The 16,397-nt window shown below is 43.8% G+C and overlaps 1 protein-coding gene across 2 annotated transcripts in view; it reads right to left on the reverse strand.

The window, feature by feature from the left end:
* Window positions 1-1,328: 1,328 nt before the first annotated feature.
* Lifr (LIF receptor subunit alpha) overlaps window positions 1,329-16,397 on the reverse strand; it is a 66,836-nt gene continuing 51,767 nt past the window's right edge. For both annotated transcript variants that reach the window (XM_075975938.1, XM_075975937.1), the window contains exons 14-20: window positions 16,110-16,289; window positions 13,232-13,333; window positions 12,510-12,677; window positions 10,685-10,846; window positions 9,572-9,665; window positions 8,254-8,332; window positions 1,329-7,876 (exon numbers count right to left, since the gene is read on the reverse strand). In XM_075975938.1, coding sequence (XP_075832053.1) covers window positions 7,253-7,876; window positions 8,254-8,332; window positions 9,572-9,665; window positions 10,685-10,846; window positions 12,510-12,677; window positions 13,232-13,333; window positions 16,110-16,289 — 1,409 coding nt within the window. In that variant the 3' untranslated portion in view covers window positions 1,329-7,252. The remainder of the gene's footprint in view (window positions 7,877-8,253; window positions 8,333-9,571; window positions 9,666-10,684; window positions 10,847-12,509; window positions 12,678-13,231; window positions 13,334-16,109; window positions 16,290-16,397) is intronic.

Here is a 16,397-nt window from a genome sequence, read left to right on the forward strand (position 1 = left end):
ACAGAGTCCAGCTCTGCCTTCCTCTCAAGCTGCCTGGCACACTGACATATGTCTGCAGTGGTGACAGGCTGGCTGGGGCCGAAAGGGGACAGATGATTTAAATCTGAGCTGGAACGTAAAATGATTTCTCCCTTTCAAGCATTTAGCCACCAGAAAGATGAATGCACTGGGCTTCGTTCATTCCCGCATTACTTCCATCTGACAGCTTATCGAAACCATCTTCCAGTGCTTTTCTTATTCCCACAACCTGAGACTGATCTTCTAAGAATAAAAATCATCTTCAATTTAATTTTGGATCAGTTCAAGTCATCTCTCATTATCTCAATTTCCCTGGGTTATAAAGACTAAATGTCTTGAAATCAGTTTTACTGCTGGCCATTCGTGGGGATGGGAACTGGGTCAAATGTATAGATCATTTAAAATGAATTCTATCATCCTTTTGTAAAGGACCAAGGTTTGCTAGCCAACGTTGTACTGCGACAGTGGATATCATGCATTACCATTTATTCGCCCATCTCTTGTGTTTCTTTTTCCTAATAAGCACATCATTCTTCTCTTTAGCCTTTTCAGTTCCTCAAGGTAACGGCGGTAACACATTTTGGCTGCAGAACTCACCTTCTGGGAACAAGTTCTGCATTGAGAATTCCCCAAAGTACGGACCATATGTGGGAGCTTTTCTAGCACTTAAATATTAACATGTGTTTCACAACTAATTTACAACGGACTTGCACTTTTACAGGCTAAAATCAGGCCCATTCATGCTGCCTGTTGCTCGGGGTAAGTCTGAACTAGCTATAGCGGACAAAGACCTCCATTTCTCGCTATATAAGCCTCTAATGGCACCGCATACTTCAAAATGACTAGAGTTTTGCTATGTCGCTGGCTATATTTCAAGATTCAGTAAGCTGAAATTTTAATGCCTTCCCAGAAACTCCTGAAATATTTGGCTATCTTGGGAGATAAATTAAAATCCTTGCTTTAAGGATCAGCACTTTTCTCTCTCTCCTTTCTCCTTTGCTAACGCTGGGCTCCCATTTTCTAAACATTAATTTTATTTATTAAAATTTAAGGTTCTCATTTATTAAATCTGTTTTTTTCTCTAAAAATATAAGCCTTATTTAACAGAGCAATCAGAAAGTGCAATCATCAGAATGATGACGTCATCATCAAATACCAAAAACACAGCTAGAGTTTCTGTGACTATTTTAGCACCGCTGTGATTTTTATGAGATCAAAACAAAACAAAAAACAAAGTGAAAACCACTTTTCCTAGGTGTTTGAGCACGAGAGAAAAGACACCAAATCAATAACGTCCACATTTACCAGGGTAAGATGTAAGAAAATATATTTATTTCTTTCCATGACAATACTATGATAAAACTGTTAAATACATGCATCTTGTAAAAACAGACATAGGTAACATCTTCATAGAATTAACAGCCAAGCAATACTAGTATTATATTTATAGTGTCTTAGTAATAGGTTATTTACATATTCTATGTTCTTGTGATAATCATGTTTCCCAAAACACGTGGAAGCTAAATTCTGAAATTAGGATATAAAATGTTCAAATTTCTCATTCTAACAGCAACATCATATCCAAAATTTCACAAGGCTGGAAATACTTTGGTTAGCAATCTCTGTGAGTGTTGTTTTATTCCATATGCAAGTCAGGATTCTGCGAGTCACGGAGACACACATCAATCTGGTTTGCTTCCCATATACGCATTTTTAAAAGATTCCTTAGAGGATGAAACATGACTTTAAGTATTGCACGTCATAACTGATCACTTGTGTGAACACAAAAACGTCTGTAGTGGTGGCTCGACAGGAAACGGAAAGGGGAAACTGAGGAAACTGTAAAGTCTATCTTCTCCCAGCTACACAGACACACCTGACCAAACGAAAGTTAGTAAACAACTACTATTTACAAAAACCTAAAACTATTCAACATAACACCATCTTGAAAAAAAAAACATTCACTCTACAAACCTTATAAAAGACAAAAACTTCTATCTGTTCACAGTATGTGTATTTTGTAAACAGTAACGCACTGTAATGCAACTCTGAAAGGAAAAAATGGCAATTTCTTTAGTGTTACAGGGATAATGGCTTATGATCAACTAATGAAAGGTTTGGTTTAAAAAAATTGAAAAAAACCTCTTACTAAGAACACTGAGGACTTGTAGATGACTTACTTTGCCTTTGAAGATGTCTGTACGTTGGAACCATCTCAGACTCTGCATATCTGCTTCCATCCAGAACAATCTTTTTGGAACGACTCTGAACAGGATGTAGTTCAGCAGTTGCTCCGTCTCAGGGTACCCCACCATACCTCCCCCACCATAAGGAGCTGAACAGGGTTTTCTCTTCAATGCTTCACCGCGGTATTCCATACTTTCTTACATAACACATTGGAAGGAAAATTAAACAGAAGGAACAGTGGCTAATAATTGGCCTACCAGGAGAGGACAGGTGACAGCCTGCGAGCCGACAGGAAGACTCATCTGAAAGCTGTTATTTTGTTCTGTGAGCACCTGCCAAAGTACTACGTTGTCCCTGACTTAAGGAAGACTAGATGATCACCTAAAAATATTTCGATATTTGAGGATATGCTACTGGAATATCTGGAAGCAGGTTCAGAAGTTGAAACTGCCCATTTGAAATGGAATAATTAACAATAAAAGTGCATATAAGGAAACAGAATAACTTTAAGTAGTCGCCCAATTAGACACACCCAATATCTTAGGCATAAGTACAGCAAAAAGTCTGCAATAGTTTGATTTCTTCTAAAGTTCTGATTGACTAGCACAAGGGTGATCTTGAAGACACATATGAATGTAATAAACATTCATTTCCTCATCAATTTTTCTCAGCATTTTTTTTTCATTTTTAAGGGATTCAGTTCCAGCTACCAGAAAGTAATATAAATTATTATGGGTTTATATCTAGTTAATGTGCAATCAGTTATGGTTTATTTATAATAAAAGCATACCACAGTTAAAATTTAACTTTGGCAAATTCTATTTACACCTTGGACAAAAATTATCATTCATGATGCAAGGAGAACAGGCACTACTCTAGTTAAAATCAAGGGGATCCAGTCATAATCTAATATCATAATTAGAAACATGTGGCTAACTAGACCAAATAACAACCCCAGAAGCTCTAACAAGATGAAAGAAAACTTGATATTGCTCAGCTGAATGCCATTCTCCATCCTTTATGCCTGCATTTAGAAATAATTCATCTGTATTATAATCAGCATGAACATGATCATGCAATTTACCAAGATAAAAGCAGCAATTGAAAAGGAGTAAAAAAAAAATGTAGCGACTCTAGTTTAACTGAGAGGCTTTAGCAGTATAAATAGCACTGGGGCAGAATCATGATTCAGGCTAAATGAATTTGAAGGCAATTCTAGGGTTATATCTAAAAGATTAGTGTCCTGTAAGTTTGGCCACACTTCCCCCCCAGCCCCCGGCCTTTGGGTACAAGAGAGAGACAGGTATGGCAGCATGAAGCTGTCTCAGCAGAAATGTCAGTTCAAAGGAAATGTCTGGAGATATCTCACAAAGAGAACGAGTTCTTCTGTTAATCAATTAAGCTCACACACATGGCTCGCCGTAACATATGCTAGGTTGGTACAAACGCGTCTCCAGATGGAAAACTCGTTGGATAAAAGCAAACTCCACATGGTTCCAAGTATGCTGACAGTGTCTAAAGAAATACCTGCTGCTTTTCCTCCAACTGTGGGGCTGCTTCTACCGTATACTCAAAGCGCTCAGCTATATGTGAGCTACATCTTAATCTTTAGCATCCTTCCAGACAGTTCTGCTGAGTTTGTAACACTCGGGAGGGACTCCATGCACACAGCCACTGGGCTGCCGCTGTGTGCCTGGCATTAGCAGCTAAGGACCCTTTCCCCATGCTTCTTCACTTGGGAAGCCAAGGATCACACTTCCAGAATCCTTTGAGAAAGCATTTCGCTAATTCTAACACACTTTGAAAGAGGAAACAGCAAAAGTTGCCTTAGTGCAAACAAAGAAGTTTCACCAGATTAAATGCCTAAGCAGTAAGAAACTTGGAGATAATACTTTCTGCATATTGACATATTAAGGGGTACTTTATAATTGAAAAAAAATACCACAACATTGATTTCTAATTCCCATTGAGAAGAGAAATTTTCTAGCCTTTCACTAAATTACATTCATTAATTAACACAGAAAGGACTGTGATATTTGATAAATTACTGGGGCAGGGGAAATTTCTAACAAGACTTCAGCTCGCAAGGTCTGAGAATGTGACTTTCTGCCATTGCTGAGTACGACAGTGCTCGGTGTTCTGAATGCAAGCCTTCAAGTTCCGTGAACCATGAGAGCAATGCTAATATGGAAAACGAGCCTGACACTTCCTCCCTCCAGCTTCCCAATGAATGGCTGCTTCTGTTGCCAGCAGCGGGAACAAAAGCACCTCTATCACACAGCATAGGCACACACTCAACTTTCTAGATACGCAGTACAACCATCTCAAATCCAGGACACTGCCAGTTCAACAACTGGGGGATTCGGAAGCTACAGAAGTGCTAATTAACGTGGCACACAGCTCACAGCTCTCATGCCAAAAGCCGAGTTAAGTATTGAAGACTAAATTAAAGATTGAAAATGGCCACTCCCAAGTATTATGATACCCACCCCCCCATCTCCACTGCTCACTGGGGAATCGGAGTGAAACAGGCTTACAGAAACATGCCCTGCATGTCCCTTTCTCCCCTGTCCTCTCCCTGCCAGGCTTCTTCTGTGTGCACAACTCAGCAGGAACTGCAGAGATAACAACACTGCCTGGGGATGTGGCTATCTTCAATCCAATGGGAAAAGACAAGGGACATCTGCCTCAGCCTCAGTCCCCAGCCATGTTTTCCTAAAATGATCTGCGGGTACCCCCGGCTTCTCAGTGGCCCAGCGGTCCTGGAGACTGGAATTCAAAGGCAGGGTCGGATGAGCAGTGTTCTAAGTGTCCCTCACGTGAAAGAGGCCTGTTTTGATGATAAGTCCATTTCCTTGTGTTCTCAGGGTGATGTAGTTCAGAAGGATGAGCCACTACCTTCCCTGACACGCACCCCCATTAGATGGAAGATGAAACTGATGAGCTTCAGTGGGGAATGAGGCATAGGCTGAAGGCGAGCAGAGCAGAGCATTAACAAGATGTGGCACAGGAGGAGGCAGCGTGGCAGGGGAGGCAACAGCCAGGGCTCAGAGCGGCTGGGTGGAGCATCAAGAAAGGACCCAGAGAGGGAAGGCACAAGGAACAAATTAAACTGTTTAGAGATGACTCTAGCTTGGAATATTTTTCATTACTGAAAATTTCTAAGAGTTATTATCTACCTTTTATTTATTATATAAATGCATAACTAATTGATTTCACTCCAAAAACCATCATATCACGAAGCTCCAAAATGTAGCTGCAACCTGGGGTTAAAAACAGGATCATGCACTCATTATCTGATTTTATCCCTTGTCATTCTGCATTTTTTTTCCACATGACTTTTTAAAAGAGAAAATATGAGACCAGGCATGGTGGCGCATGCCTTTAATCCCAGCGCTCAGGAAGCAGAGGCAGGTGGATCTCTGTGAGTTTGGGGCCAGCCTGGTCTACACAGTGAGTTCTTGGACAGCTGGAGCTACATAATGAGACCCTGTCTCAAAAAAGGAAGGAAGGAAGGAAGGAAGGAAGGAAGGAAGGAAGGAAGGAAGGAAGGAAGGAAGGAGTAAAAGTAAAAAGAGATTAAGAACTAAAAAAACCAATACACTATCTGCACAGTTTGGGGGACTTCAGATGATACAGAACAAACGTCTACTCAGGTGTTTCAAACTCACATACTTACATACTTGACAATAAAGGGCAGAGCAAACACAAACACACAGCATACACTTAGGTTTTTACTCTGCTTTTCTGAGACCCTCATTCACTGTACACATTGCTGATGAGAAACCAGGATAGATGGAGGGTGCTGTGCTCGGACCCGGCTCTTCATGGCTCACAGGGCAACCACAGCCACTACCCAGCAATTCCGTAAGCGTTACGACTTCTATTAAAGTCACCATTTACTAGCTGCTCTGGGGAGAAATGATCTCCCTTTAGGTTTAAGCTTACGGATGTGAAGATGGGGTCTAAGAGGCTGGACCACTAATTGCCTGAAGGAGGAGGGGCTGGGGCTCGTGAGCAGGAGAAAGCTACCGAGAGACCCAAAGATCATCATTCGCTACTGGTCAGGTGGATGGCAAACCTTCTCAGGGGAGCGGAGCCGTATCAGAGCTTGGGGTCAGCACACACCAGTAGTTAGCTCTTAGTAGTCATCTTACATAGTAACTCATCACAACTACGTACTGGTGAATAACGCTGACTTTGTTCTTACAAAGCAGACACCATAACACAAAACAAAAATGCAGAGAAAATCTGGAGCTAGTTCTAGAAATTTCCAACATGAGGACAACGGGCTGCCCAACGGAAGCCAGCGTGCCAGCCACGTGACAGGAAAAAGGTTTTCACACCCTGCTAAAGCAGGACAGTGTGATTCTGATTCTGGCTGGTCAGCGTCACACTTGTTTTTCCAAGTTTGTACCCCTGAGACAACTGTTTGGTAACCGTTATACAGTAGGCAGAGAAATCAGCACGCCCCGTCACCTGGAATACCCGACAGGCACAGACATCGGTACACTCTACCAAGCAGAACACACCAGATAGCGGTTGCTACATGAAAAACTAGACTCGCTTTTGTAAATGCTGAGGATAGAGGCATCGTAAAAGTTTTAAAATCTGTGTTTGGTTTTCCTCTAGACCGCAGTAAATGTCAGGCGAAGTAGTGTTATTTTGACTTGTCCATTTTTCTTCCTGGCCTGTAAATCCACTTGGAACCCCATAACATACAAAGACGAGAAAACCAGTAACAACAGACAGTTGTTGAGATTTGTTTTGCATATACGAACTAGGCAGAGTTAGTCGTGAAATCCTTCTGGAGGATTCTTTGGCTCAATCAAAAACAGCTTCAAATCTTGAGTTTCTGTGGCTGAGGTTTCCGAGTCACTGGACTTGGGCTTTTAGGGTTCATTAAAAGCACATTCCCGCTTCTAGTGTCACCTGCCCGGAGGGAAGGTCTCTGGCTCTCCACCTTCGCTGAGTCCCTCCAGGAATGAATGCCCCAGCTACTGCTGGGATGTTGAGATGGCAGACTGCACGGGCAAAGGGTGCCGGGTTAGTCGTTTGGTTTGTTCTGGAAAAAGTTTGTGAAGGACCACCCGCCTCCGTTAGATTTAGGGGAGTCATCATCTTTAGGAGGAATCAAAAACTGCCTGGAATTGATGGAGCATGGACTTCCAAAAGAGACAATTTCACTGTTGCTGTCTGTGGACCTTGGGGAATCCGGAGAGACCAAATTCCAAGTATTCACATTGGCCTGAGGTCTGTAGCCCGCAGCCTTATCGGCTTCGTCTTCCGCGGCTGTGTCCTCCACAGCAGAGTTAATGGGGAGGCGCATCTGTGGCTTATAGCCGGCCACCACCGCGGGGTCACTGTCCTGCTCTTCCTCTGGCTTGGCCTGAGGCTGGTACATGGACTGAACATCGATGTACACGACCTGGGAAGTCCCTCCTGCTTCGTCTGCTGTGGGGTTCGCTATTTCCTCCTCGATGATGGGTGGGCAGTAAGACACAACCACGTGGTTCTCGGGGTCCGGCTCAGAGCTCTCGGCAGGACGCTCGGCCACGGGGGAGATTATTTCTGTATCTTCTATTTTAGGAACGATTGATCGAGATTCCAGAACTTCAACGTTATTTGGCGTACAGGGGTTCATTTCCAATGTTTTGAGAGCACTGCTTCCCTGGAAATAAGTTAGGAACAGTGGTTAAGACAGTACTACATGCTTCAGAGGGGCTCCTCTGACAGAAAGACTTGTATTTTACTTTTTCCCCCTTCACATCTGTTTATAAACACTGGCCTCAGCAGTTCTGGAGTTCACATCCAGAGCAAAACTACTTCTCCCCCCCCCCCCCCACGTCAATATTTTCCTTACTTTTCATAGTGGTTAAAAAAAAAGCGTGGTATAAACACTGAACGAACTTTGGACATTCAACAGATGCTGAAGCATGCTACCTTCCTCATACTTCTTTCTCGGGCTGACATCACAAGCTTCTCACAAAAGACAGAAAGAAGGAGCCCTCAGGTCCCCAAACACAAACACATGGAACGAAGGGTTACCTCGCAGAGGCTCTTCTGAAACTGTAAGGCTTTACAGTTCTCTGGGTTGGGAATATCAGGGTAGAACGTCTCCTTAATCCTTCAAAGAAAGAACGAATCAGGTTTAGTAACTATCATGCGGCAACCGTGTAACAGAATGAAGAAGTCATTTGGCTTGGCTGGAGACTGTTTTGGTGACCACGCCAAAGGGCACCCGAGACACCAATGGAGGCTCTCGACCATGGGCCACTCGCAAGCGATCCGACACAGGGCTCCGGTGTGCACGCTGCGGACCACAAGACGGACCATGTTCGAGCTACAAGACCTTATTGGGTCAAGGAAGTAAAAGTAAATAATTTACAGCGATGGCTGCGATCATGTCTCACTGCCAAGTTTTCACCGTAAACTGGATGAAGCAGGGCCTGTGACTCAAGGGACCTGTCGGCTAAGCAGGCCTCAGCACAGGGCCTAAACTGGCAGGGAAGCGCTCAGCTAACGTGGGGAAGCGCAGTGAGCACTTGCATTTTTAAAGCATTAATTCTATTTTCAGTTTTTGTTTTGTTTTTATTCGTTTGTTTGTTTGTTTTTGGAGGGAGAGCCTTAGGGAGCCCAAGCTGGCCTGGAACTTGAGGTACTCCCCCTGCCTCAGCACTCTTAGCCCTGGGATTACAGCCATGAGTCACCTATACCAGATTAAAAAAGATAACAGAAAGTATTAAAGGTGACGGGCATGAGAGACTGGGACACTGCCTGCTGAGCTAAAGAAAAATAAAAAAGCTAAAAACTTCAGATAAAAATTCGACATCAGGGAAAACGAGGTTTGCTCAACATCCTTTATTCTCACACTTAGAACTACAAAGAACGCCATCATTTGGAGTTCCTGAAGACCGGAGACTATGCGGACCAGTTCCTTGCTTGCCTGGTCTTCTCTCACCGCACTATGAAACTCTGAAGCCCAGGCTGGCTTTCTCATGGCAGGGGCATTCACACGTGATACGTAAGGGAACAAAAGAACAATTCTAACGGGTCATCAGGACCTGTGCCGTCTTAATCATTAGGGTCCATCGAATCCTGCAGACAGCCACTGCCGATTTCTGTGTGGAAATATCTTTAAAGCCAATCTGCCATTACTATAAATTATTAGTAAAGACAGCGGGCGGGGGAGGAATGTGCCTTCTTACTCTGTGAGTTCTTAAATATTTTCAATCAAATGTCATATTCTTACTTGATATTGAAATTGACGCTCTGACTCAAAAGAGCATATGTGACCAATCTGCGCAACATGACGGATAATGAATCTGGCAAACGAACAAATGGGTGAATGCAGACGTTCCATTACCATTCTCGCTTCCGATAGCACAGGATGCTTGTCACCACGCCAACAATGACAGCCACGGCCACTGGGATGAGGATGGCGATAATTAATCCCACAGCTGAAAGGAAGCAGTTATAAATATTGAAAATCACCTCTGGAAGAATAAACTTAAATTAGGATTAAGTGTTATTTGAAGAGACAGAAAAAAAAAAATCTAACCAATCCAGGGACACTGAGAAACAGCAGAATTGCTCAACCCTGTCATTGATGACACAGGGCCAGATGTTTCTGGTGTGAGGAGGGGAGGGAAGGGCTGTCCTGGTCGCGGTGGGAGGCTTAGCCACATCCTGGTCTCTACCCAGGAGATGCCAGCAGCACTCCAGTTACCGTCAAGAACACCCCCAGGCATTGCCAAGGTGTCTTCGAGGGGGCAAAACCACCTCCCACCGAAACACAGCTTGAGTACACCACAGTGTCATGGCGCTGTACTTCAGACCTGGATGTGAACTTCATCCTGGCTGAGGGGAACACTCAAGTTGAACCAAAAGCTCTCATGACAGCAAGGGCTACTTGTTGAGTGCCATTTCAGACGTACAAAGTGTGGTGTTTTACTAACCTTTAATGAATGTTACTTACACACTTCCCTAGACATATTAAAATCAAATTAGCTGGGGAAAATATTTAAACTGGATTTAGAAAAAAAATCCACTATGCATTTATACTTCTAGATTTTGAGTGCTTCCCTAGATTAATTGATTTCTTATATACTCATTGGGAAATAGTTTGTTCAAACTGACAGGAAAACAAAACAAAAAGTCCTCTCGTGACTTTTAACACTCTCCCCATTCTGACATAAAAATACGAAGCCTCAGAGCAATGGTTCTCAACCTGAGGGTCGTGACCCCTCTGGCAAACTTCAATCTCCAAACCATATTTACATTATGATTCACAACAGTAGCAAAGTTATAGTTATGAGGTAGTAATGAAAATAATTTTATGGTTGGGGGGGTCACAGCACCAGGAAGGCTGAGAACCACTGCCTTAGGGCTTGGAACAAAGATGCCTGGGCAGCCCTCAGATGCTAGAGACAGTATCACTTCAATGGGGAAGGCATTTCTAGGGCATTGTGGAACTTACAGTTTTCCTTGGTCACCACAAACATGCTCTTCTCTGGACCCAGCCCGCCATGCGTGTAGGCTCGCAGGACCAGGTGGTAGCTGGTTTTCCCTTGAAGATCAGCAATCCTCAGCGTCTTCTGGGATATGTCAGTGATATTCTTCAGCTTGATGTCAGAATGACCTAAAGCGAAGAATAGTCTCACTCAATTCTAAGGTCACTTTAAACACTCGGACATGCAACCAAGCACCCTTTGGAAAACAAGTCTGACTTCTGGCCACACCCAGACAAGGATCTGGGGCCACCTTCAGTTCTATTCCTGCCAGCCACACCATCTAAACTCTTTAAACTCTGCAAGGGAACAGCATGGCTTGGCTCCCAGCGACAGTCAATTTTCCAGGCGTCTTCTTTAGAACAATGCCTGGCATAGGGCGGACAACCCATGAAACTCACTTCAGAGAAAGCCCTGAAACTCACAGGCACTCAACACAGGCCCTTAGGAAGCAGTGGCAGAGACTGGGCAGGGCAAAGGTGAAGGGCAGTAGACATGACCTCAGTCCTTAGCCCGCACATGGTGGGAATTCTCAACAATAGGATGCTATGAGGATGCTTTGGGATCACGTCAAAGGGAAGGGTGAAGATTGGTTAACTGTTTCATTCATGAAAGTCGCGACCAAAATAATGTAAGGCGAGAGCTGAAACAGCCAAGCAGTAATAAACAGTGACTGATGAAACGAACCAGGTCCTTCTGGCCCCGCGCCTCCACGGCCACCTAGAAATCAGGGAGCCTTTCTGTAAGAGTTTACCTGGATTTCACAACAGCAAGCTTAGGTAACCAGCTCTTAGCCTATGTTTGTTCAGAAAGGATGGAGGAGGTTTAGCTCCTTTAGACTCACTATCCTTGCCTGTCCCCTACCACATTCACAGAGAAGCATCACCACATTGGGTGAGGGAATTCAATGCTCACATTGCTATAATCACAGAAGATTGGTCATTGATTTTTTTTTTTTTAAAAAGTTACTTGGTATATTTGCATTTTTCTTTCCTATTGTAATTGCTTTCTGCCCTTCTTTTGCTTAATTGTTTTAAAATTTCTATGTGCTAATTTCTCAGTTCTTCCCATATGCTTCGGCGAATCCTCAGTACATTTTCCATGTATGGAAGTAACCAACCCTCAGGCTTCCACTTCCTCCCGATAGGGGCTGCTCCTCTAGCCCGTGGCATATGCTGCCCTCTCCACTGACCCTACCCCACTCCCCAGCTCCTTTCTGCGAGTTCCTCCTTCTCTTCCAGTCAGTGAGGCAGTCTTCCTTCTAGCAGATTCCAGAGAAAGACAGTACAGGGGAAGGAAACACTCGCAGCCTTGTATGCCTAGAGAACCTTTGTCCTACCCTGCTACTGTCTGACAGAGAGGCTGGCTGCAGAATTTTAGGCTGAGAATAGCAGTCACCCAGCGTTTTGAAGACATTTCTGCAGTATCTTCCAGTAACCATTGACAGGCAAGTCTGCCACCATTTTGATTCCTGATTATAACTGGGGCTCGGAACCCCTTCTTTGTATTCATGGTTTTTCTTTTCTGCCTCTTTTGTTATTAAATACAAAACCACATTTTAAAAAATGAATAATATCCTATGGTATAGAATATGCCACACTAGCAAGAAGTGGACACCCTTCTGTGGGACTCACAAGGAAAGGATTCACAGTAAGTGATTCTGACTTTTGAAGAATTTACATGCTATTTATTGTACACCTTCCCAGACAGCCTTGGGAACGGTTATTTAGCGATGCATTAGACTTTTCTCTTTATGTGTATTTTAGCACTGTAACCAATGCCGCCTTAACTCACCCGTCTCGAAACTCCTCGTCTTAGGTGTATCTCGCTCTCCTTTCTGAAAGTAAAATAAATACCCTCTTAAAAAGCCGCGGAGCTCTTCCACAGGGATGTCTTCCCATTTTACTAAGATCGAATCTGCAGACGTATCTTCCACAGTAAAATTCGGTGCCACAATTGGAGCTGTCAAAACAAGAAACCACTTGCTGAAGGGTGGGGCACCAGCAGCTTTTGAGGGGGCTGACTTCAGAGACGGCTAACCATGGCACTAAACTGTATTCTCTACTCCGTCATGAACCCCGCAGGCAATGGGCCAACACTTCCACACTGATGACCAGCAGAGCTCAGGAAGGAATCATAGCCTTGACACACATCCAGGGATAACCTGTGCCACATCTTTAAGTGACCACTCGAACAGACTTCATGCTTAGCCCCCCTTTTTATTTAGTCCTGCATACATTCCCAAGTTTAAGTGTCTATAAACACAAAGCAAGTATTTTTGACAGCCTTGATTTAGCTTTCTCAATGCCAATACTGAAACTGTGAAATAAACAAGTATATTTTTATTGGAGAATACGTGATTAAAAAATTTAAATTTGTGACAGACATTATTTTATCTTCCTTGACCTAAACAACTAAATCAATATATTTTGGAGACTAACTCTTGCTGTTTTCCTATTCATAATTTCTCATGTTATCCAAACTTTAAAAAAAATTAACTCATTGATTTAACTTACCTAATTCTTCTATGTATCCAATTATAGAACGCAACAATTGATATCCCTGATGAGTGCACCCATAGAGGTAAAAATTATATCTCACTCCTGGCTGAAATTGATCTGTAGGATGAACAAAATCAGTGAACACTCATAAGTCTATGTAGGTAAGCAAGAATATTTATTCTAGAAGCATTAAAATGGACAACATGATAAAATTTCCCAATCTAATTGCAAACAGGTTTACTGTGAAAACATACTGGTACTCTTTAAATAAAACTGGCAAACATTTAGGAGCATTAAGCAAAACTTGAACACCTTCACTATAGTAATGAAAATCTTCGAGATCGTGAGATGACATTTCTTAGAAAAACTATGACTGAGGTTGACATCTTGTTCTCGCCTCCCCGATGCCACCCAGTCTGCTCACCACACAACTTCGTGGTCACAATGTACTAATGAATGATTCTGCTTTCCTCTGTGCAAGAAACAACATCTCTCCCCTAGTCCCAGAGCACTGAAAACTCCACTCCAGCTCAGAGCCTCAGGGACAAAGGAACCAGGCAGGCCTTGGAAGTTTGTTTCTCCTCCTAACACTCACTGAGCAGGACTCGCAAGGAAGTATCTTTGGCTTTTTATTATTATTAATTTTTAGGTTAGCACACAGAGTAAGCCATCATGGCATCTTCACACGTTCATACTTACACCTGGGTCTCTTGCCCCGCCTTCCCTTGTGTGCACCCCACCCCACCCCTGCTAGTTGAGTCTCTTTCTTCAACCCATGAAGCACCTTTTAATGTCTCATCAGTTACACAACCCAACAGAGCATGCAAGACGTGAGAAACGCAGACATTCACAGAGCTACATGCCCAACATGGAGAAGCTGGCAAGCATGGGGAAGAAACACGGGTAGGCGCAACCATGACTCTCATGGGAGATGTATGGGATCTTAAGTGAAGTACCAATCAAGCCCACGAAGATCAGAACAAGCCCTCTAAGCGACCTTTGAAGAGGATGGTGAAAAACCATAAAGCAGCTCATCTTGAAAGAGGATAATGCTTTCATAACGTTCTAACAGTGCAGGAGCTATCAGCTCCTGTGTGGAGCAACCATTCCAGTGTGGTTAACGCAATGGCTCCTTAAACCTCATGCCCAAAGAACACCTGAATTCCACAGGTTACAGCGAGACGGTCAACCTCAAAATAACATGCTCTAAAGGCAAACTGGTTTTTGTCTCTTTTTAACTTTTCTCCCATCACGATTTTTTCTCAAGCGTTTGCTCTGTGCTTCCAAGTACTAAGCAAATACTGATGGAAAGTCAACTCGGCCCAAGTGCATTGTATTGGGGGCCCTTCTTCATTGCAGCAAAGGTATACTTTAGGCTATGGTTTTATACTGCCTGTAAACCCATGCCTTGTTTTATGTTAAAATTACATGCTATCGATATGGAATAGAGTATGTCACTTAAAAGGGACTGGAGGGTGGCACAGATGTCATGATAGAGAGTGGAGAGCTGAAGGAGAGGAAGCTGCATTAAGAGAAGAACCAGGGAAGGGCCTGGCCCAGAAGCTCAGTAGGGAATAAAAGCCGAGAGCCCCAGCCTTTTGAAGCGTTGAGTAGTCCTGCATTTGAATTCGGGTACCACTGCACTTGTTCGAGTACTCTGTGCCTTTGTGTGCTCAGCCACTGCAGAGACCCTGCTCACACACAGCAGCACTTATTACAGTGGCTTCTCCCCATCCCGAGGGACCTCAATCACACCTTGCTCTCCCAGAAACACTGACCACGATGCCCCGTCCCAGGGCATCCCACTTATTCTGAAATCCCAGGAGGGAGAGGAGAGAGCAGAGGCTCAGTGTGAGGCTCAGTCAAGTCAGCCCCACATGAGAGGAATCGGGAACAGGTGCCAGGACGAGGAGGATGGAAGAACGGAGGGCGGCCAGAGGAGAAAGGAAGCACCTCGAAAGACAACCATGACTTCAGTCAACTGCAGAAGTGCCCAAGCAGAAGGGAAAATATCTGAACTCACATGTGGTTAATCAGTGAGGGAATCCCCACCATTTGACAGAGTTTCCAAACAATAAACAAGAAGAACCTGTCTTAGGGAGAGAAGCAACTGGGGACCCCTCACTCTCCGGCTTGCTTCCCCAACACATGAGGAAGGACCAGGAGCTGGTGACTCAAGAAGGATCATGACCTAAAGACCCAATACCGGCCCAAGAGAACCCCAAAGGTGTAGGCACACACTGGTTCAGCAGAAGGCATGGCAGTACCAAGGAGGGAGGCCTCTGCTTCCAAAGGAGAGCGGGTTAGTCTGTGGGGTCCAAGCCTCCGTGGGTGCCACACTTCTCATGAAGGGTTGATTGTGGCAGCAAGGCCGCAGTGACCGTGGGCCTTGAAAATATAAGGCAAAAAAGGGCACTGACTATGTCGTCTCCTTTCTTTGGTGGTGTTTTCTGTGCTGCTTCATACTTGACCTAACTGTTCTTCCTACTAAAGTCTATTTTATCAATACACGGCCATTTATTCCCTTATCTGCTACTTAGCTATAATTTTCAGATTACAAACAATGCTATCAAGAGCACTTTCGGAGCCGGGTGTGGTGGAGCACACTTTAAATTTCAGCAGCGGGTGAATCTCCGAATTTGAGGCCCTACCTCAAAACACAAAAGCCATTACCCAAATGCAGATATATACTCCTCTTTGATGACCTCTCTGAGTAAATCCCTGGACAAGGAAAACCCACCTCCAAGGGTTAGTCTTTCCCAGAGACACGCCACAAGCCACACTGAATTAGGATAAATGAGGTCATGCCTGCCGACAGTATCCAGTCACATCTGTGTGGCTTTTAAACCTCCCCTCCCCCCGAAGGCCTGGGAGAGCCATGAGTTCTTCTTACCAGATTCTATTACAGCCTCGGTTCTGTTTGAAGGAACTTTTATCCAGTCCATGAGGCAGGGCTCAGAACGAGATGAGTTGCACCATTTAATGACGTAGTCACAGGTCATGTTGGGGTCAGGATGCCAGGTGAGGAAGATCCTCTTTCCCATTCCAACAGCTTGTTCTACTATGACGTCATCTTCAGCAAGGTAAGAAAGACATTTTATCGGCAGTCAGAGAAATACCAAAGGGCAAGTCTTAAGAAAATGGACAGTAGTTATAAAAATTATTTCACTGTAGATAATTC

Source organism: Microtus pennsylvanicus, chromosome 6 (assembly GCF_037038515.1).
Source record: "Microtus pennsylvanicus isolate mMicPen1 chromosome 6, mMicPen1.hap1, whole genome shotgun sequence".
Lineage (NCBI taxonomy): Eukaryota > Metazoa > Chordata > Mammalia > Rodentia > Cricetidae > Microtus > Microtus pennsylvanicus.